The 22,793-nt window shown below is 40.6% G+C and overlaps 1 protein-coding gene across 1 annotated transcript in view; it reads left to right on the top strand.

Annotated features, from left to right (window-relative positions):
- The window catches only part of cntn4 (contactin 4), a 140,870-nt gene that overhangs the window by 95,472 nt on the left and 22,605 nt on the right, over positions 1-22,793 (top strand). The window contains exons 9-11 of the mRNA XM_083770561.1: positions 439-568; positions 3,179-3,329; positions 21,330-21,457. Of these exons, the coding sequence (XP_083626687.1) occupies positions 439-568; positions 3,179-3,329; positions 21,330-21,457 (409 nt within the window). The remainder of the gene's footprint in view (positions 1-438; positions 569-3,178; positions 3,330-21,329; positions 21,458-22,793) is intronic.

The raw sequence follows: 22,793 nt of genomic DNA, 5'->3' as shown, positions 1-22,793 counted from the left end.
TATACAGCCTGAGCTCAAGCAGATGAAATGGAAGCCGGTGTCTGTGACATAGGTGCATACAACACTTAGTATGTATAGAGCATACCTATCAGAAAAGCAATTTTCACAATTCAGCATACCTCAGATGTTACGATATTCCTTCCCTTCCCTGCCCCCCTGTTCCTGCTGAAGGGGAAACAGGCCCTGTGGTGAAGCCGCAGATATAAATAGGGCATGGTTTTATTTCACTCTCATAAACATGCAGATTGATTAGGGTCATTTTCTGCTACCCTGCCTCCATCCACCCAAACCCTTCCCTCCATTAGTGATGAAAACCTAGATTTATTGCCACGTCTGTCACTTCCAGACCATAATTCACTGGCCCACTGGCTGGCCACTTTTATGTAGATGAGCACTGGGAATAAGGCATATTAAAGGCATGTGTCTCTATGTCCATAGGAACGCATACAGGTGGCCAATGGGGTGTTGTCAATCAGCCGTCTGACCCTGGCTGACATAGGAATGTACCAGTGTGTGGCTGGTAATAAGCATGGTGAGGTCTACGCCAATGCAGAGCTTCGAGTTATAGGTAAGACTAGCATGTGTGGATAATGGATATGTATTTTTTTTTTGTGTGTGCGTGCGTTTGTTTGTGTGCGTGTGTTCGTGGGTTTTTCAAGTTTGCTCTACCCGTGCCTAGTACCAGGGGATGACCTCTGGCCTCTCTCTTATTGGCCACTAATTGAAAAGCATTAATTATAAGATGAAAGCGTTGGGGTGACAGTGATGTATGCCAGAACTGCTGCGCTCACCGGCCTCGCCCATCTGCACTGTCAAACTGTCACTCTCTGCTCTCTGGCCACAAGCTAGCTCTCACTCACCATTCAGCCAGCACAATGCCTCATCAGTGTCAGGACACACACACAGGTTCACCACAGCCCAGCACATCTGTTCTGCTCCACTTCAGGAATATTCCATTCCAAAGACAGAAGCCATTGGTAACACTTTACTTAAAGGTTAGGTCTATAAGGCATTATAATCGCATGTATTATGAATTATAATGCTCTTTTAAGGCATTATAACGGTCGTTATAAATGTTTATAATCATGTATGAAAGCTTATAGCAATGTTTATAACATAAAGTGCTGGTCATAAATGCATTATAAGCTCAGTGGAACTACCTTATATTAGCTAGTTTCTACATAATACTGTATGGGACCGACTGTCTTCAAACTCGACACGCGTATTGGCATTGGAGTGAGGTGCTCTCCGCCATTTTGTTCAGATATGCGGTTGTTACTTCAAACCCACCGATGCGACCGATATGTCCATACATTGATATTCAGTTGTCCAGAACAGCCGATCCAATCAATAGGCCCATATTATACAGGGTAAATGGGCATATACTATCTATTCTAGCGATAGCTCATTGCAGCCACGGAAGTCAGGAGGCTACTTCTAATTAGCTCTCCCCAGACCCCCCCCCCCCCCCATTAATTAGCTAATAGTTCATTCATATATATATACTACCTCTAATCGGTCTGTCTGTTTCTCATTTGCTTCAAGCTAACTCACACATGCATGCACGTCCATTTAAGTAGCATAACTATTCATTGTGTTCACTCTAAATGCCTAGCTGACACAAGTAGTTGTACGGATATTCAGTTGATTAGAAATTGATATTCCAAAATTGACTATGCAATATTGGCAGAAGCTGCTTTGCTTGAGTGCTAAAAGAGTGACTTGATACCTGTTTCACCTAATTTGAGACCTGTTTCACCTTGCAATGTAAGGCTACACAATTCAAACCTCTACCAAAGTGAATTTCGGTGACAGTCCTGTGCAGGTATAACTAATTAAAGTGTTTATTGCAGCGGGTGGAAGTAATTATCACGATGAAACGGATGTGGGCTAAATCTGAAGTACATGACATTTGCCTTTGTTTTTCTTAGCTGAGGAAATTATTTCCTGTTAATTAAAGGAGTACACATTTTGTCCTTCTGCCAACTTCATTAAACATAACACACACACACACACACACACACCATTAACCTTGATGTGTACTTGAGCATGCACATGTAAAATCCTCAGTGTTAATGTTATAATGTTATAAGCACGTTATAATAGGCGAATATTCTGCAAAAATAGGCGAATATTCAGCGAAAATAGGCAAACATTTGTTGAGAATAGCAGATCTACAAGGTCACTGCAAGCCTGTAGATGTGCTTATTTCACTACTTGAAATACACATAGGATTTTACTATGTTGCAAATCATTTAAAATTTTCTACATTTCTCTTGCCTTTTCTATGAAACCTGTATGTGAATAATTATGCATGGCTTTAACTGAAATGTTTGACTATTTTATCTAATTAGTTGTCTTCATTGTTACATTTTAAGCCTACAAGTAGAGTCACAAGCTCATGTCGCTTAATAAAAGATAATGATGAAATTGTAATCCATGAACAACATGCGTCCATCTGTAACGGTTCTAGAGTATACATGTCACATGTCACAATTGTAGGTGTGCCCATATGTTTCCCAGTATAAGTTTCATTTACTATGAAATCCTGTGTCCGTTACACCATCATATATGGTTGCCAATCCATCATGCCTTGTTGTGACATCATGGAGACCCTTAACGCCTCCATATGTCATGCCTCGTGACATGTCACGCCACCATATATGGCCATCTTCATATATGAAGATCACGACACTGACCACATCTAACCCTGGATAACCATACATGGAGAAGACTGGATCATCCTAGATCTGCATATGGAGCCGGCCAGCAACTCTTGTTGATCTGACCTCATCAAACCCAGTACACTCAAGACACGCTCCATATATATGGCTAGTAGGCCTACAGAATTAATTCCATATGTTGATCTGACCCCCCATGCCAAAGCGCCAGCACTCGCCCAGCATTCTGCCACCTAGGCAGATGCCCAGTTTGGGCGTCTGGGTCGCTTCTCGCCCTCAGGGTGTTTTACTGGTAGTTAGAATGTCAAGATATGAGATTTTGGTCTTTTAAATTGAAATTTAGTCTTTACGTCATTTGTCATTCATACATTCATTGCAATCCTGCATATTCCCAATGCAGTAATGGAAACGTATAACTTTACATGAGAGCATTTTCAAGGGAAGGAGATGTGGGTGTGAGTTTTGCAATCGCCGTTAATATGCTGGTCTTGTTTCAGCTGTTGCCCCAGATTTCTCTCTCTACCAACTGAGGAGCCAGACGCTAGTGAAGGAGGGAGGAGACATGCTCATCGAGTGCAAGCCCAAGATGTCTCCTTGGGGTGTGATCTCTTGGAGGAAGGGCAGTGAGCCGCTACGAGAGAGTAACAGGTACCAACGGTAATGTTTTCTACCCAAACCCATTGTGAGGGATTTGATTTTTTTCATTACAGCATTATCATTGGTTTTGGCCAGGTACTGTATATTCAGCTCCCTGAAGGGCCATGGTAATGTGTTATTGATAAAGATCTAACACTAAACACCCCCCGGCTCCTATCATGTTGCCTCCGTCTAGAGATGTAAGGCTCGGTATTAATACCGTATCATATTGATTATTTTCCTCACACTTTCAGAACGGGCGTTCTGTTTTCCACCAAAGCCCATCTCTGACTGGGTTTTAAAGTGATCTGGAAAGACAGCAGCTGGAGAAACATCTTGTTATAGCATCAGATACAGTCGAGGATCAGATAGGTGCTACTCATTGTTTTCTTCCCACCAAGGACGCGGGCTGCAGGGTGGAACTCAATAGTGCTAATCAGGTGCTTTTCACACTCAGTGGGGATGATAAGAGAACGAGACCTCTAGGGTTTGATACTTTCAGTGTGCAACAGCCATGTGCAGCCAAGTATAAAGGGACGGGTGCAACTACAACATATTGCAACATATTATCCAAGCTCCTCTGAGATAAAGGGTGATTTTAGCCTCCTGTTATTACACAGGTGCGCGTGTGCGTGTGTGTGCGTGTGTGCGTGCGTGCATGCTTTGGGCACAAGAGCCTGGCTCAACATCCTCAGTACAGACAGGGGTCACCCATTGGGTGTCACCACCGCAGCATGACTGCTTGGCCAGGATTTTGCCTACACGCAAAGCAGTGTTGTTGCTTGCCAAACAAAGTGGCAGGGAATTTGCACAGTGGTTTCGCTGTTGGTGCCCTTCAAGTCGCCCTGTGTGATGTTTATCACAGGTAGAGCATTTTAATTATGTTGTTTTGAATTTATAGCTTTGACTGAGTTCACATTTCACTTTGTTGGCTGACAAATACCCCACTGGGAGATAAATTAAATTGCAGTGTCTCCGTAATCTGCACTTACTATGGAATTGACTACCCAGGTCCTTTGTTACCTAGAAATTATTTTATTGGTTATACTTGCTTCGCAATAGTCCATGTTATAATGTAGTCTTGATTCTAAACTACAACGTGAGGTACTGTATATGACCAGTGGATGTGATAAATAATGGATTTTTTGACTTGAGTGATTTAAATCTCGACATTCATTTCCCCAGAGCAAGTGAAAGATGGATTGATTCAGGTCATTATTTTAGCCTTATCCCTTAGTGCTGCGGTTCCCAAACTTTTGTGTCTGTGCGCCCGCTGTTACCTCCTGACCTAGCCGAATTACCCCGCCACCACCACCACATGGAAATGAAATACATACATATTTGTATTATTTGTGCGAATAATATGTCACGTATGATAAACATGTATGTTATATTTATCATATGTGACATCATTATTCAAAATTGGCCACCTATGCATACCTGTATATGTTGCATAAGATATAGAGAGACATATATTTCCTATACTGTATATATGTGCACATATACTGTATGCACATACTGTACTGTACTGTATTAACCTGAATATGGCATATATTCTACTTGCCATATTGGCATAATATGTTCATATATTTAAAATAATATCACCACCATTAATTAACCTATTCATGTCACGCACCACAGGGGGTGCACGGCATGCACCACAGTTTGGGAACCACTGCCTTAGTACACTATCAGGTAAAATCTTTATTCTGTGTTTGTGGGGGCTGCATATGGTTCAGAAATGAAATTCTAAAAGCACAATATAAAATGTGGATCCGTTTCTTTGCTGTCATAATCACAATCAGTCATGTTAATGAACAGTCGCTGGATGGAATTCTATTATGGTGTTTGTATTCTGTTAGGGTCCAGGGTCCCTTGAGGATCAGGAATGAATCATAATGGCGTATATTTGGCTCTGACCAACTGGCTTTGGTCTGACACAGGTTTGTAATTAAAAATAAATTTGTAGGCATCGCAATAAAAGTGCATGTCTCCCACAGTATACTGAAGGCTGGATTGTACAGAACATACAAATTCATGCCAAAGCCATTCAAAGGGACCCTCTTACCTTCAGCTGCTTAGATATTTGTTTTTTCCCCTTTTACTGTCCAGCTCCAGGCTCAGCTTCAGTCAGAACTCAGTAAACAAAACACATACATGTACATGAAGTGTACACACACACATTGTTGGCATACAGTATATACGGTTTGATATAACATGCAGTGAAAGTGCTTCTCATCTGATCTATTGCTGTTTTTAGTTTATTAGACTGCCATTGCCTATCCTCAACATACCATAACCATCAGATGGTTAGCATCTGCAATATTCAGTACTGCACAGTGCACACATGACATATTATTATGGTCAGTGTGTTTCAGTATGTTTCACTGTCATGCTTAATCATATTAACAGTTTCCGTGCCTTGAATGGATTACTCCAGGTTAATGTCGCTGCCGTATCGGACATACCCGCCTTTTGTTTTATGTGTTTAATCCGCCGTAATGTAATGAATCAAAAGAAAATCCGTCTTCGTAGCGGAGTATGAGACTGGATGCCTTCGCTGAGATGACAAAACCGGAAATCGTCACATGCTGTGGGCTGCTAGGGCTTCTGGGAAATTGAGGCCAATGGAAATGCATTGGGTGCAACGCCTCATTGAAACCAATCTTGTGTGCGTCTTCCGCGTGCACCAAGATGGTGGATGCTACACACAGATCATAACAAACCACGGGAGCTTTTTTTGATGGATTTTCGCGGATTAAAAGCCCAAATAATTCAGCGTATGCTCTAAAGGTAATACAACAATCTCGGCAGTGAAGGGGGGTTGATTAAAATGCGGGTTAATCGTAAAAAACAGTCAAACTGTTAAGTTATCATATTTTGGAGAATTGAACTGTTGAAAAAATATTTTTTCTTTTTGCAATAATAGCAGATCAACAAGCTCACAACAGCGACATGTTGTACAAAGTATATAGGGCTTAAGTGGTTAAAAGCTATCAATGATCGATATAGATCAGTGTGTGTGCGTGTGCGTGCGTGCATGTTAGAGCGACTGGGTTTGGTCATACACCTATTCAGAAATCTGCACTGATCAAAAGGGGTTGTTGTGAACCCCTTTTGTTGAAGATTAATTGCCTTAATTGCGTTAGAGCTCTACATTGGCTTCTGTGGGAGGGGAGCCGATGTCACCAGCTGGGTAATCCATCTTCATAGCAGCAAGCCCCCCTTCCCTTTTTTCCCGTAGGAGCCCAGGGAAGGGGGGTAGGGGGTGGGGGGGTGGGGGGGGGGGTCTTATCTACCCCAGACAACCCTGCAGGGACACGGTTTAGATGACATCAGCTGGAACAAAGCAGCTGAGAGCGCAGAGCAGAGCCGGTCTTGCTGATGAGTGTGTAAGTGGGCCGTGTCAGGCGCGCGAGAGCAGCCTGAAAAACACAGCATTTCAATATGTCACTGCTAGGAGGAAATCAAGTTTGTTAGCCTCCCCTCACGCCTCACGGACAAAATCAGATCCCCCTTTTATGAACTGGTCACTGGTTGTGCTGACGTTATGTTTCGCCCAGGCCTGGATTTAAGACCATACCTTAAAGACCTTGAGTATTTATTTTGATCAACTGTGACACCTCTGAACATATTTGGCCTAGGTGTTTTACTCCTTTGAGGGTGGTACAGTATTTGTCCTGAGAGGGAACTACTAATACAGTTTTCAGTGTTGACTGGAGGTTGATTGAGGTGCTCTTGCATGTGGTTCACTTCTTCCACCCCAGAAATGTATTGCCTTGTTTACATCTTGTTAGCGAGCTATTGTTATTAGTGGTGTTATTTTTGGGTGTTAGCTTGCTGTGATGCTTCTCATTGAGATGGATAGAAATTAGGTTAACACTATTCTATAACCACTTCAGTAGGTCTATTTAAAGAAACATATTTTCTGCGTTCTGCGTCATACAAAAAGGTCATGGTCTAGTCGCAGTTGTGATCCCTCATTTTGACAATGGATGTTATTTTGAGATCACATTGAGGTGCCTACAAAACATGAAAATGTTATACTGAATGGCACTAACAATATAAACTCCAAACACACCTGCCAAGCTGCTGCCTATAATCAGTCAAAATGCCACAGCTTCCATTAGTGTGAGTCGATACTGTAGGTTCCCCTACATAGATGGGATATAAAAAAAAATCCCCAGCATCAGCAATGTTCAATAATTCAATTGGTATTTAGATTTTCTTTTTTTGGTCTGTGCAAATATGAAAAAGCATATAATATGTACACTATTACTTGCCCTCATCAGCTGTATTTGCAATATTATTGCAAATACAGCTGATGAGGGCAAGTCTGCTCTCTCTTCTCCCATTCATTTGTATAACATAACTAACCCTGCTATTACGTTTTTTACGCAGACAAAGGAAAGGGGCAGATGACACTTAAAATAGGTGGTAGAAAACTATCATAAATTGTGTTTGGGTTAGAAACAGGCTTCTGTCTGTCTGTCTGTCTGTCTGTCTGTCTTAGATTCACTACATTATAAATGATATGATCATATCATTGAATAATAACAACAGTAGTACTTGGAGTGGATGGGTACCATTTGTAATTTTGACTTTAAAATTGGATGTCCTCTGGTTGCCGACGTCACACACTTGTTTCGTTCAGGTGTTGCTATGCAGCCATCAGCAGCACCTATGAGAACGGCAGGTGTCAATAGTCTAGTGGGTAAGGTTGAACAACTGTTGATAACAGCTGACAGTCACTGTGGTTCACATAATTGATCTTCAGAGGGTCTTTGTATCTTTATCATAAAGCCTTGCCAACCCTTCTCACCGCTCGGCCGATCACAAGAACGCAACAGCTGGCGTTTGCAATGTGCTTTCTCTCATAATTCATCCACGGTGTCTATCCTCTCAGCTATGTGATACCTATCTTAGCAAATACCGTTGAAATGTACGTCTTTATTAATTGTACACACCAACAGCATGTCACAGCAGACTTGCAAGTTACTTGCAAGTTATTTGTTAAAAGTGTTATATTCTGATTCTATTATTAAACATACTCAGAAAGTATTACTATCAGATTTTTTTTATTTTTTTTTCACTTAATTTTTATTGAAGGAAGAACAGACAAGAAGAAAACAACTGACAAGACTATATGGAAAGAAAAAGAAAAGAAAAAGACAAAAAGTAAAAGAAAAAAAGGCTGCATTTTTCATATTACAAAAAACATTCAATGAAATCCTATTGCAATATCGCTAGGCTGAGAGAAGAGATTCCACTTTTCCCACTTTTTATAGAATTTATCCTCTTGTAGTCTAAGTATGAATGTTAGTTTTTCCATAGCATACAGTTCCTCAATAATGTCCATCCATTGATCTTTCGTTGGTGGGTCCTGCTGGCACCAGCGTTGTGTGATTGCTTTTTTACTTGCTGCTAAGAGGTTCTTGATTAAATATTTATCATGTATTAGAAACTCTTCAGGGATATTTTTATGTTTTAAAGGAGTTATTCACCCAAATAAATACTTATATTCTTTATATCAATTACACAGCCCATGAAATCTTGAATTCATGGAGATTCTTTAGTTTTTGTCCCATTCCTGAGCCGATAATTTGATGATCTCTGCAGGAAATGGTACAGTATAAGCCCAGCTACCTTGATGGAATGAATAGTCTATAGGTAAACCTCTTCCAGAACAACAAGTGTCTCTGAATTATCATGTGCCTGTCGAGGTCTACAGTAAAACACTTAAAAGTTACATTAATTGTGTTCTAGATTGTATTTCGATAGTACTGGTAAAAGTGTAATGGGGCCTTAGAGGGGCATAGAGAAGCAAATGGTTATTCGATGGTTTTGGTTGTGAGATTCAATATCCATTAGTTCTTTGTGGTACACACTACACTAACAATATTCATTGTTGTTATATCTACTGAGATGCTTAAAGGACCATACAGATTGTCTGGGATGATTAGGCCATTGACTACGACTCACTGTTCAGTATACTTCACTTACTGCTGACCATTTGTAACCCGGTGTGATAACTGGCGTAGGGGACAGCAATAGTGGAGCTGCCTACTTTACATGAGAGCTACAACAATAACTAATAAAGTGAAAGGAAAGCTCTATGATTTGATTCTCTGAAAGGGGTATCCTAAATCTTATTGCATTTCAATAGAGAGCAAATATTCTTTGGACCAATGTAAAAAAAAAACACATTATGGACCAAAAGCCATGGGCACAGGTGTTACTTTCTGACAGCCACTGTTCCACTGTCTTGCGGTCCGGCTAAACTAGGCTTGCCCATAGACTTATTTTTTCATAGATGTATTTTCAGCTGAGAGCTTATTTTTTATTGGATCTTGACTTTGCCCATGTGTTATCTGATCTTATCATAAAGACAGTTTTCTTAGACCTTCATTTTACAGTTTAGCATACCACACTACAGTAAATATACACTGTTCAGTTTTTTTGTTCGTTGTCATTGCATTTTACCGTAATTGAAACGCCAGGCCCAAAATATTTCCTGGAGAAAATATTAATTTTCACAATTTAAATAATTATAAATAACTTCATACTATACATAACACCGGTAACTATATGTATGTCTAATAAAAAATAACTTGAAATAACAAGACAATGGTAGGTGGTAGGTACCCTCACAAAAAACATGCAGTAATCCTGGTCTCTAAACTACCTCCTCTGCCCCCCCCAGGTTGGCAGAGGAAGTGTAGCACCCCGGATTACATTAGATAATTGACACTGGGTGAAAAAATTGGTTGCAAAATCGTGGGATAAAAACATTAAAAAGTTTATAATAATAATAACAAGACAATGGCCTATGTTTATGTATAATAAATGGCTGATACTATAACTGAGTTTATGCCTACGGTATATTGTGTCAGCTCATCTTGCGCTTGGGTATGTAACATTTTGATTGGCATCTCTATTCTCTAAGCAAAGTCAGTTCAAGGACCTTGTTTCAAAGGCTACGTGTTTATTTTTAATTTAATACAATGCAGTACAATGCCCCAAGATCTTATAGCAACCTTTGAGATAAACATTGGTTTGGCTATAGTCATATTTGCTTCTAGTAATTGGTTCTTCTTTGGGAAATTGGCTTGCATTATCACTAATAAGAGTCAATTTCCACCTTCCAAATCACAATATTCATAAGCATTTTTCTTTTTATTTATGCAGAATCTAATAGCCAAGAGGGATAATATTTTTGGCATTGAAATTCTACTGGTTTCCATTTGTAGACCGTGTTTAATCTGAGTAGTATTGACCACATGTGTTACTTTATCCTCCCAAACTTTTTAGCCTGTGACCCAAAAGAGAAATGTTATGTCTCCCTAGGATCCAAACTAGCGAAAATACAAGCACACGTACGGTAAGTCACTTCGTGCCACGTGGTGAGATCGGATATTTTTACTACTTCTTAAACATTTGTTTTCTAATTTATGGTTTCTTCATGAAATGACTGAAAAGTTTTTAAATCATGAAAATATTAGCTTTTTTGGAAATATTTTTTTTAATGTAGGAAACAAAAATGAAGGGACCCATAACAATCTGAACGCGACCCACAAATGGGTCCCGACCCAGTATTTGGTAAGCAGAGCTGCACACCTTCTCTTAGCCCCCATCCACACACAGACATTATTATGGCAATCTTGAAGAGGCTATGATTTCTTAAATTATTTATAAGGTATGCTTTTAGCTTCAAGTAGCATCTGTATGTGTGACAGTCTCAGGCAGGGTCAGTCACTAAAACCAAAAAGTCTGAGGGAAACGGTAAAAGTAAGCTAGGGTCGCCCTATACTGACTCTGCTGCTCGGCTATATGAGTCACAGGGAAGTTTTCATGTGTGCGTTGGGCAAGAAGAAATCCTGTCGATCCTGTCAATGATCATGAACCTGGTACATTTATACATTCTGCATAAATATATGGACATTTGTAGCAAATAAGCATGGCCATCGCATAAATGAGTAGAGCTTCTCACTCCATTTATAGGACCATCTGCTCCGCCAGACACTCCAGAAAGAATCGCAACCATCCAATGCAGCCATATAGAAGCATTGGTGCAAACTTTTTTGTATTCATTTACTCATCGGCATCGCTAATCTTTCCACGATGGTTCTGTGTCACACTGTTCTGTTGCAAAGAGACTTTAATAAAGACTCACATTGAACAACTATGGCCATGATTTCACGAGGTCCTGGAATTAATCAACACTGTACGGAAAACAGGTGTATTAATAAAGATGATGATTAAACGATCTGCACAAACGGGCGACCCAGTGTGGCTATTTTAGTTCCCTAATTCTGAGGCTGCAAGCTGTTGTGCTTATTAAAAAACATTGTTCATCATGTTTAAATGTCACTTCACATTTTTTCTCATCAAATCTCTAATTTCCTCATTTGCCCCTAATTGAACATCTGCGTGTGAAGTTTTGGACTCTCTGTGGAGGTTGGCCGTTGCATGCCGTGCCAGGGAGAAATACTGAGAGCTTCTGTACCCACAAAGACTCATATCATTATCCTTGAGGGGACACTGGCTTCACTACCTGACCAGGCAGGGTCTGGGCCGGCTGAATGCTGCTTTTCATGTCGCCTTTTAGTCAACACCTCTTCATAAACACTCCATCCTGGCAATGGCTACAAAGCCACATGAAGGAGAACACACACACACACACACCACCTCCTGTCCCCTGTCCCCCCCCCCCCCTCCATCTGAGAATGGGAGCTGGTCCAGGATCAGCATCTCTGCTGGGCGATTCTGGCAGCACCAGACAACACCTCACACTGTGTTCAAAGATGCATGCTAGCACTGAAACATGCACGCACACACGCACAATTGCACTCAAACATGTGCACACATAGAGACAGACGGCATGGCCTTGATGATAGTTCTGCTTCAGTGAAAATGTTTCTGCTTACTACAGGACACGCATACAATATTATTTTGACCGCTGGCCAAAGTGTGGTCTACCCTGAAACACTACTAGCAGGAATTGACTGCAATAACGACCTCAGGTTGTCAGTCATAAATACAAGCATAAATTTATTTTTATGTTGTATTTAGGGACCATACTAATCAGAAATGATACCATTATACTAGAAATTATACCACTGATTATACCATCAGTATACCCTCCAACCATTATGATCATCCAGCATACCTTGAAACATCAACAGTTTGAATCATGGAGTATTATAGTTTTCCATACATATTTTTATAGATATTATTTTGCCATCCATACAATTCTAAATATATTATTAATATTATATTATTGCACCTCACGTCAGAATATATTATCAGTATTTGATTTTGTTTCAGGGATTATCGTAAAAATGCACCAGTGGAGAACCTATAGCCTAACCAAAATAACCCATTTTGGGTGGGATCCCCTTTTTGTGTTCTAAACATGTTATAATTTAGCTATTAAAAAAGAGCAGATCTACAAGCTCATAGCGCGCCACCGAGTGGCGCACTATGAACTTATAGGTCTGCTATAAAATCGTTAAAATGTGCAGGCCTGAATGGGATACATCTCTAGCCAGCCAGAGCAAAAGGGAATTTCAAGATGTTTGCTGAGATTAGGTCAGAACCCTCTTTACCCGTCTGCATCGCATGTACTGCTCCCCGGGATTATTTTTATCTGGGAGACTGAGGCTGATATCATTTTTCAAAGTGAGAATCCGCCAGCGCAGCATGAGTAATCCATCTTGGTTCCTCTGACAATTTCCTTTGGAACATGTGTGCTCTTTATTCCTGTAGGGATACCTCAGCGCACCAGGAAGAGATGAATATCTCTGGAAGGGAATAGACCAGGAGAGCAATTTGTGATTAAAGGAATCCTCTAGAAGTGCATACACAAACCCCTCCGTGGCCCAGGATGATAAACCTCCCCCTCCTCGCAATGCAATTACTGACACAATCACATCATGTTCTGCAGACCATAATTAAGACATTCCCAATCAAACAGCCTGATTACTTGAACTATTGGCTCTTCTGGGCGGAACAAATTTGGCAAATAGTGGAATTTCTAGGGCAAGTCTATTTTAGGGCTGCAACTATTGTTTCATTGCGATTATTCTGCATTCTGAAACAAGTTCACTTCCTCTTTTGTATAAATTTGCTGATCTATAGTTCAAAATGTGTTTTGATATTTAATATTAATGCATAATATATTACATAACATTGCTTACCTTATTTAGCTTTACAATTAGCTTTATTGTTGCATCCCAAGTGTGGTGTCATTATATGAGCCCTGCTAGCAAATGATTTATGACTGGGGAAGGTGAGATGGAAGCACTTTTATCATTTAAGCCCGAATGCTGATCTTTTAAGTATTTAATATAATATTTTGTTGACACCATGAATGTGAGGACATAGCTTTGATCTATTAATTTATTATCATTTAGAAAATTACTCTAAATCTAATAATGAAAGGGCATAGTAAACATGTTAATTGTACTGTAATTGCACAAAATGGAAGCACACTATAAAATAAATAATAATACAAATAAAATAAAATAAATAAACTAAACATGGGACACAGCTGTTGAGACTATAGGGGAATGCGTGTCATTTCTCCCCTTACATTATGATAATACAATATGGAGGCATTACCACTGGAGTCTTTTCAGAGCGTACGAGATTAATACTTGAATTGCAGGCCAGCGTGCCTGTCCCCTGGCCGTGTTGTTATAAAGCACAGTATTGCCATAGAAGTTTTAATGCTACCCAGTGCCCTGGAGACAAGAGTGAACACACAGCGAACCAAAAGGAAATGTCATTTCAAGTATTGCCTGCAACCCACTCTTTCTTTCCCCCGCTGTTAATGTAACTGGATAGAAAAAAAGGCTCACGTACAGCTCTCCTGATTTGTATTCCTTTGTTGAGACTGGAGGAATGAGTGCTTATTTACTGTCAATCATTCTTTATGATGTGCACAGCCTCAAAACAAGCGTGCCTTGGAAGAGTGGTCGTGAATGCACTTCCTTTTGACTGACTCCTCCAAAAGATCCCTGTTAAACAGGCATTTCAGAGATGACTGAATGTAATTGTAAGCTAGGTATAATGGCCTCTCTGCATAAGGCATAGTAGGGAAAACTGCAGATACAATGTACTTTACGACATTGAGAAGTTCATTTGGGTTCTTTCTTGTCACCAGGTGATAATGCCTCTCTGGGTGTTCTAATTGGATCAGACCAAGCTACGCTTAACTCTCTCATTTGCACTACAATTGGCTTCAAAAGCTTGACTGCTATGCTTCACAGGGAATGTTTTTCAGTGTTGTTCTGCAATAATAATAAAAAATGTTTACACTTTACACACTGCTACATTCTGAGTAATAATTTAACTCTAAGGGTCCATTTGTACACTTTCATAATTAAATTAACACTCTGTATTTTACAGTGCATTCAAAAGCACCACAAAGTTAATCATCTACCTATCATAAGGGCATACAGTGATTCTCTGATCATTTGCTGCAGCTAATGATCCATGTGACAAGCTGAGAGTCATTGGGACAGGCTTGTGTATGGCAAAAATCAATATCAATTACAGCTATATTGGAGAATAGTCAGAAGTAAATGCCCAGGTGTCCCTATTTCACTATACGTCAGCCAATCACTTTGTACAATGAGTGAACAAAGAAGATAACAGAATACTCCTGTTATTATGGACGGTGTCTAATTGACTATTAACGTTGATTTGGACAACTTCACAAGAACATGGTGCCCACATTTGTCATTCTGCTAGCACAAAGCGTCTCAGAAGATTGACCAGGTCTTAGCAGCGCCTGATTTACACGGCTGACAAGGCTGTTTCTCTCGAACGCTGTACTCTACAGGGAACCTTTGAGAGACAGACTTTCAATTTATCTCAAGCATCCCCTCCTTCCCTTGTACACTTCAGGGTTTTTAAGGCAGTCAAGAGCATAGATCAACACCTGAAGTTAGGTCCCACCTCTTGTGTCGGCTCAGAGGATATGTTGACCTCACGTCTTCCCCCACAGACACCTACATTATAGCCTCTCCCCCTCAAGCACTGTTATCAAAGATTACTTTCTGATACAATTATGATTAAAAACACCACCCGCAGGTAGGTCAATGATGGTCAGTGTGAATCAGAAAAAAGCAACACCTGCTATTAATGCTCCCCTCGCCTTATCTGTACGTTTAGCGTAATGATCAAACAGTATTAAACTTGTGCAGCCTGTGAAATATATAGTATGTATATATATATTTTTTTATGGAGTGGTTCTGCAAGAGTCACTAGCCATTTATAAGCGGTGGTCTGTAGGTATGTCTTTGTGTGTCAAGAACTAATCTCACTAGACCCGCTAGACCAATTAGTGCCAAATAAGGGCCTTTCTCGGCCCCATCTCTCTCCTAATGTTTATATTGTGTTTTAGTTTCCAAGATGGCAGCAGCACCAGAAGGGGGTGGGTGGCCTTACTGGGCTGCGTTCATTTCTTTTTGAAATATTCAACTTAATGGAACTCAAAGCATCTCTGATCAGGCTGAAGTTATGAGTCATATATAAGTCATAATAGACGACTGACGTCACAGGATGGCCACACTAAGTCCAAGATCCACATTGGATTCGGCCCCCCAGGGTTTTATTTGCCCTGCTAATTAAGTAGAGATGCATACAGCATACAGGTCTGTAGAGTATGCTGCTGTCACACCACCAACTAGGCTTAGCAGCACAGTGGTATACTGTGAATTGGTTATGTTTACTACTGGGGAATGCTCAAATCATGGTTTGATCAGCCCTTATGCATACCGTTGGCTACATAATGAGTTTTTCTGAGCATTTTTGTATTCTTGGCCATATTTGTTTAGAATCTTGAATGTGAACTAACTTTCAGAATCTGAGCGTCCAATGTGTGTTACATGCTCAGACGTGCATGTTAGTTCAAAGCCACTGCTCAAGAGCACTGTCTGTAACACACAATTCTCTGTCCTTTGTTTGACTGCTCATTATTGGGATTGTGACATTTTCCCCTCACAATACAGAATTCATAAACCGATCAAAGTTAAAATATGTCTGAATCAAAGATCAAAATGAATCAAGTTCAGTTGTCTTTTGATTGTGAATATCTAACAGTAAAAAAAAATGAATACGCCTGTTAACGGGGAGAGAATACAAAGAAATAACAAAAACAGGCTTTTACTATGGATTGTGTTATTTCCTGCAATTTCCATTTCACAGCTAGTGCCTGTGATAGCTGCTCAGTGACTGATGTTATTTGAGTCTTTCATCTTGTCACAGAACATGGAACATCAACAGTACACCATTCAGCCCCATGGTGGCATGAACTCACCCAAAAATACACCTGTGTTTTTAGGATTACACAAGTGTGCCGGGCACCCCCTGCTCGCTCAAAATAATCACCTTTTTATTTTATTTTTCTTTCCGTGAACCTATGTGAGGCAGGCTGAGATGAAAAGAGATGCACTTGTGCTCATCTCACCTGTGAATTATTGATATCTACTCCTGGTGTGGGAAGTGATAATGGGCAGATCGCACAGACATGTTGTCTGGGCTATGACACAGAAGAGGCAAGATGGCAGCTGAAATGTATCATGTTAATAGAGAGCTCCTGTATACAGCCCTGCTGCACCACCACACATTTCTTGTCGTCTTTCTCACCTCAGCCGCTTTTCCATCAATCTCAAACACAAACAACAAATACTGTGTACAACAACAGTCTGCCCCCTTCCTTTTCTCTTTGGTGTCAGTGAGGGAAAATTCCAGAGTGTCCTCGTCTAAAAGTCCAATAAGTAGAAAATGCAGTGGGTGACCAAAATGTCCCTGCATGGTTCCACCGGGAGGCCTATAGGATTTAATGCTGTGCAGGAACCATTGTGTTTGTAATATAGCACGATTTGAACACTCAATAGAGCTCCCTCTTAGGGGAAGATGCACACAGTGTACAAGTCACATGGCAGGCCTTTTGTCCCAGAGGATAAGGGGATTGTGACTATACAGAGCGCACCGCACAAATGCAGGTATTTAGTTATATTGAGGTATTGCTGTCTGCCTTGTGCTGCTTGTCTTGAATTAGGTCAGAGCTTGTTCTAGTTAAAACAATGTGTCGGGCAATTTTTCTCACTCCTAGCTGCAGTAGCAAAAAATGCTGCTAGTTAACTGTATGTGGTAACACTTGTCTAAGTATAGGTAATGTCTTAGTCAACCAACCCAACTTTGAATCATGTTCAGACAAGATTAGGAATATTCACAGAGCAGTATTTTGTATTGGTCACACTGTGTGGTCAAATTAACTGGCATCCCAGTTAATGGGTATAATATCTTAACTAATAATTACATTACATTTAAAAGCAATTCTAAATTCGCGCTAACACAAAGAACCTGAAGAACAAGTCATTCCTGTGAGCAAGTGGTGTAGTGTTAAGGTACATTAAACTGGTGAAATGCCTGAAAGGCTTGTACAGATAATAAAAGGCTTCATAGTTCCATAATCATAACATCATACTGCATTTAAAAAACCCTAGCACACATATGCATGCGCACACACAATTACGCTGAACATACATGTACATAATATAAAAATAAGTATATTACTTAAATGTTGTGTATATAGAGTATAGTATACAGTATAACGCTTTACAATGCACATTATATTCACACTCTGATGGTAGAGGAAACATACAAATGGTAAATGGTGCATTTATATAGCGCTTTTATCCAAAGCGTTTACATAGATTGTGCATTACATTCACCCATTCATACACCGATGGTGGAGGAAACCATGCAAGACACTACCTGCACATCAAGAGCAATTAGGGTTTCAGAGTCTTGCTCAAGGACACTCTGGGGGAGCCCACAGGGATCAAACTGGGAACCATACGTTGCTCTGCCACCCACTCTACCCCTGAGCCACTGCCGCCCCTGAAGGCAAGGCAGTGACGGCACCAATCTGCTCATCTGGAGCAGTTATAGATGTTAAGTGTTTTGCTCAAGGACACTTTACACAGCCAGGAGGAGCTGGGATCCTGGGAACCTTCCGATTCCAAGACGGACGCTATACTGTACCTCCTGGGTCTCTGTCGCCCCAGTAAGATAAAAAACAAACCCCATGTGTGCACTCGCAAGCACACATGCTCTCATATTGCTCTCTCAGCCTACACCCACTGACCGAGAAGTGACTTTGCTTTCGTCTTAATCGCATCTTTTGTGTCTACTGTGTCAGTACTTTGAGACTGGATCTCACACCAAATGAAAGGGTAATAATATTTGAAGATTATTCCACGCATGAGGGGCTTTACATTTAAAAGCAGCTGAATCTGAGCTAACTTGAGGCACATGGAGAACAAACCATTCCTGGTGTTTTACTGTAGGTGAAATAAGGTAAACTGGTCAATTGCCTAAAGGGCTTTATATATAAACAATACAATGCTGGATTGCTGTTCCCTTTTAACACAAAGCAGCTTAAGGCTGACGGACGTTATTGTAAAGGCTGCAAATTGCAATGATGTGTGCAGAAATCTCAGACAAAAGATGGAAGATGGTAATTAAAAGCTTCTCTCACATTGATAACATTTATAAAAGGCTTCCTGCAGTGCTATATCATTATAATGCATTCTGTGGGATCAGGGCCTTAACCCTCCTGCAGTCCTGCATCTCCATAGTTAAAGAACCAGACAGGATTCAACTCAGCAAAGTTGACACAAAAGCATATACAAATATACGCAACTAGAAAGGTGTGCTCCTATGAGTGCAGATCTACGCCAGGTCTGATTACCCACCCAGGGCTGTGTCAGTCGTGAGGTGCAGCCATCAGGACATGGGGAAGCTCTGGGCAGTGGTGTAATGGTTAACTCTTGGGAGGGGGGCGCTATTTTAATGACATCACATGCACATGCATGGATGCGCACAGGTAGGATAGAATGCATACAGTGAATAGAGGTGATGGTGGAAAAACCAAAACGAAGATGGTTTTATATGCAATCTTAGTTAGTTTTGCATTGTTATTTTTGAGTGTGTGTCACTGCCATGCTGATCAGATGAGGCTATCCTGAATATGGTTTACTTTCTATCTTTTTTTTTTTTTTTAAGATTCTTCTATAGAGCACCGAAGTCTGAAGTCAATATCGGTAGAGGGCGCAAATCCACAGGTTCATGTACTTTTTATTTGCATTGTAATGTTCACACTTTTCAGCAGTATTTTGTGGTTGTAGCTACCTGTCTATGTTCAGTTCTAATTATTCCCATGAACACACAGACAACTAGAAAAGGTTCTCCTCGGAGCACAGGTCAGGTAGATTATTGTGGCCTCCTGGTGGCGCTTTAATAGGCCATTGTGAAAAGGGTCACCTGAAGAAGGCCGCTCACCGCCGAAACGTCGTGTCCAGAATAAATGTCGGTGTTTTAACAAAAAAAAACACTGTTGGAGCAAAGACTGTGTGCGGACTTCTCCTTCTCTGTATGTATCTACCTTTTGTCCAGCACCAGCGAAGAACTGGATGTGCGCAAGCCACCTGCTTTTTAAACAATGTGAAAAGGGTGCCATTTCTTCTTATGCCTTTGACGGTAATTGGACATTGGAGTCATTTTGTTCCAAAAATGTGTTTTGCAAATATCCACTTAATTGCTGCTGCTGGTGGTGCTATTACAGGCCAATGTGAAAAGGGTGGGATTTATGCCTTGGCCTAGTAGGAATGTGCGTTTAAACTTTCACTTAAATTGCACGCTGCGTTCATGATTTGAGTGCCGGACATTAGCTGGTAACAGTCGGAAGGACGGGCGGTCCTTCCGATATAGATATTCATTTACGCCATACTGTAGATACAGACAATATATGCATTTTTTTAAGAAATAGGGCCAGGCCACAGGTTGGTGAATGTACCGTAATTACAGGCAAACAATATGAAGTATGAGAACTGGAGGTTACATTAGTAACCATGGTTATTTAAGGGGAAAGAGCAAGGCTATTCGCTGTGGGAGCATATTAGGTGAAAGAGTAATATACTACCCCCCCCCCCCCCCCCCAAATCAGTCAGAAAGAATCTTTCATATTTACAGTTTGCAGCTACCCTTCATTTCCCAAAGTTCCTTGCTTTCAATTTACATTTGTGCTTGTTATTTTGAAAAGGTTATGTTTTTAAAGGATTTTTGACCTTTTGAAGCACTGGTGGTCAATGTGTAAAGGGCACAGTGGCACTTTTGTACAGTGTATCTTAAAGTAAGGTAGAGATTTAATCAGCCCTTGAAAAAAGACTGAGAAAAGACAAGATGTCTCATCTTTGTCATCTGTAAAAAGCATGAACATATGATATACTGTACCAAGAAATATTCAGAAATTGTCACTTATACCAACCTTACAGTGCACATTCCATCATCATAGACCTTCCATAATGTCTTAAAAGTGTTAGTGATGAATATGTTATGAATGATATGAACGTCCTCAGGTAAAACAAATAATCTCACAGTGTATCTCACAGTGCAGTGTAGTGTATTTTCCCACTTATATACAAAAAAAGAAAAAACATGATCATCAGGTATTATTATAATGGAAGAAGAACTTTTTCCAAAAAGTGTACAAAAAGTGTATTTGTTAAAATCATGCTTTTATGTGGACACGCCCATGTGATCCACCTGAACTGAAGCCGCACCCACAGCTGTAGTTGTATGATAAAGGGGAAGGGGTTAGGGGAGGGGCTGATAGTGTGATGTCACTATTTTACTGTTTATTTCATTGGCCCGTTTGACTGTTAAGGGTTCAGCCTTCAGACACATGAAAAGCTGGAAAAATACAAAAGTTGTGGCACTCCATCTTTAATAAAAAATAAGAAGTAGTGAAAATTGGCAACGTGTGGTGCGTTGTAGATCTGCTATTTTCAATAGTTTGGGTCACAGGCAAACATCTAATCTCTCTTTTAGGTCTTTACCTGAGAAGTTTGGGAACCACTGGTGTAGACAAGACTACATGTGACTGCTACTGTAGTTCATATGGTTTGTAAAACATGTGTGCTCTTATAACCACAGGGTTTCCATGTTGGACAATGGTAACCTGCGGATATGGAATGCAACCAAATCAGATGCTGGCCTCTACACCTGTGTGGCAAGAAACCAGTTTGGGGTGGCGAGCAGTTCGGGGAGTGTCACAGTTAAAGGTATCTCCTCCATTCTTTGTTTGCATTAAATCATAGTCCCGTCTGTTGTTTGCACGCTTCACTGCCAGAGCAATCCTTCTCTTACGCCTGCTCTACACTCTGACAGCATTCAGTTGTTTCATACTTTTATTTTTCGCCCTTGAAATGTAACACTGTGTATTCCATGTGATGAATAACAAATGAACAACACAGACACAAAGTATGGGTACTTTTTGCAGTGTAGTATACAACCAGCTCGCCCCTTTTCTTTCGATAAATCATGAAAAGCACAGATTTTCTCACTGCTTACTTGAGAAACAGTGACAGTGTGACACCCCACATTCGCTCTGTCTATTTACAGAGGTGTTTAGAACGTTGACTCCACCCTACTTTCCACAGTGCTGTCAGAGGATATGCTCGTATTAAAGATATGAAGAGCGTCTAGGGTGGTTAGTGCATCTGGAGGAGTGGGACTGAGGATTGCATTTCTGCTCCGGTGGCGTGACTTATTATAGTTCATTAAAAATGTATGTGATCTGGGTGTAAGGTACTATGCATCGGGGTGAATATGTTCTGTGCATGTTGCCATTTTTCCTGTCCTATTTCCTCAGGGGATGATCTGCTCACCTTCTCCCATCCCCTGGGGGGGGGGGGGGGGGGGTTCTGCTGACATGCTTAGTGAACTATACCCTTATGGTGACTCCCTTTTTCCCAAAGGTCTCGTGGTTCATTTGTGTTGTTTTGAAATGTTTTCTTTATTTATTATTTTTCCTTTTGTTCTGCTGTGACCTTCTTTGTTGGCTGGCTTTTATGGAATTATTGATCTTGACTGTTATTGTTATATTGGCTCCAGGGAGCTTATACATTTGTTTAAATCCAGTACAAGCAAGCAGCAAGTTTATATTCCTGCACCCGTGTGACAAGCCCGTTGGGCATGTGAGACAAATTCCTTCACAAGCTATCATAGACTATCCCCGGTTGAGTCGTCCACCTACTGTAATCCTTGTGCACATGCTGTACACATTAATAATTTGTATAATGCTGATGTGGAGCAGTCCTCTAGTCCACCGAAGTCAAGTGTCACAGTGACAGGTCCCTTTACATTGCTTTATCAGTATCATGAAAAATGTTTTCCCCAGGCTGAAAAATGTAATACTGGTCATTTATTTTCACGATTTCTACAAGTTGGTCAGTTCTGTGAACATCTTTGAAATGCAGCGGATTGCAGCGCCAACAAAACGGTGTCGTGCTGGAACACAACTTGGATATTCTTCCCTTCGTTTGACTAGTAGTTGCCATAGAAACCTGCTCTAATTGGCTCCTGTGGCCACCACAGATATGTGACGATGAAATCCTT

Source organism: Protomyctophum parallelum (genome assembly GCF_964188405.1).
Source record: "Protomyctophum parallelum genome assembly, chromosome: 8".
NCBI classification, from domain to species: domain Eukaryota; kingdom Metazoa; phylum Chordata; class Actinopteri; order Myctophiformes; family Myctophidae; genus Protomyctophum; species Protomyctophum parallelum.
The sequence above is the reverse complement of the archived record's forward strand: the minus strand, read 5'-3'. Positions and strand labels throughout refer to the sequence as shown.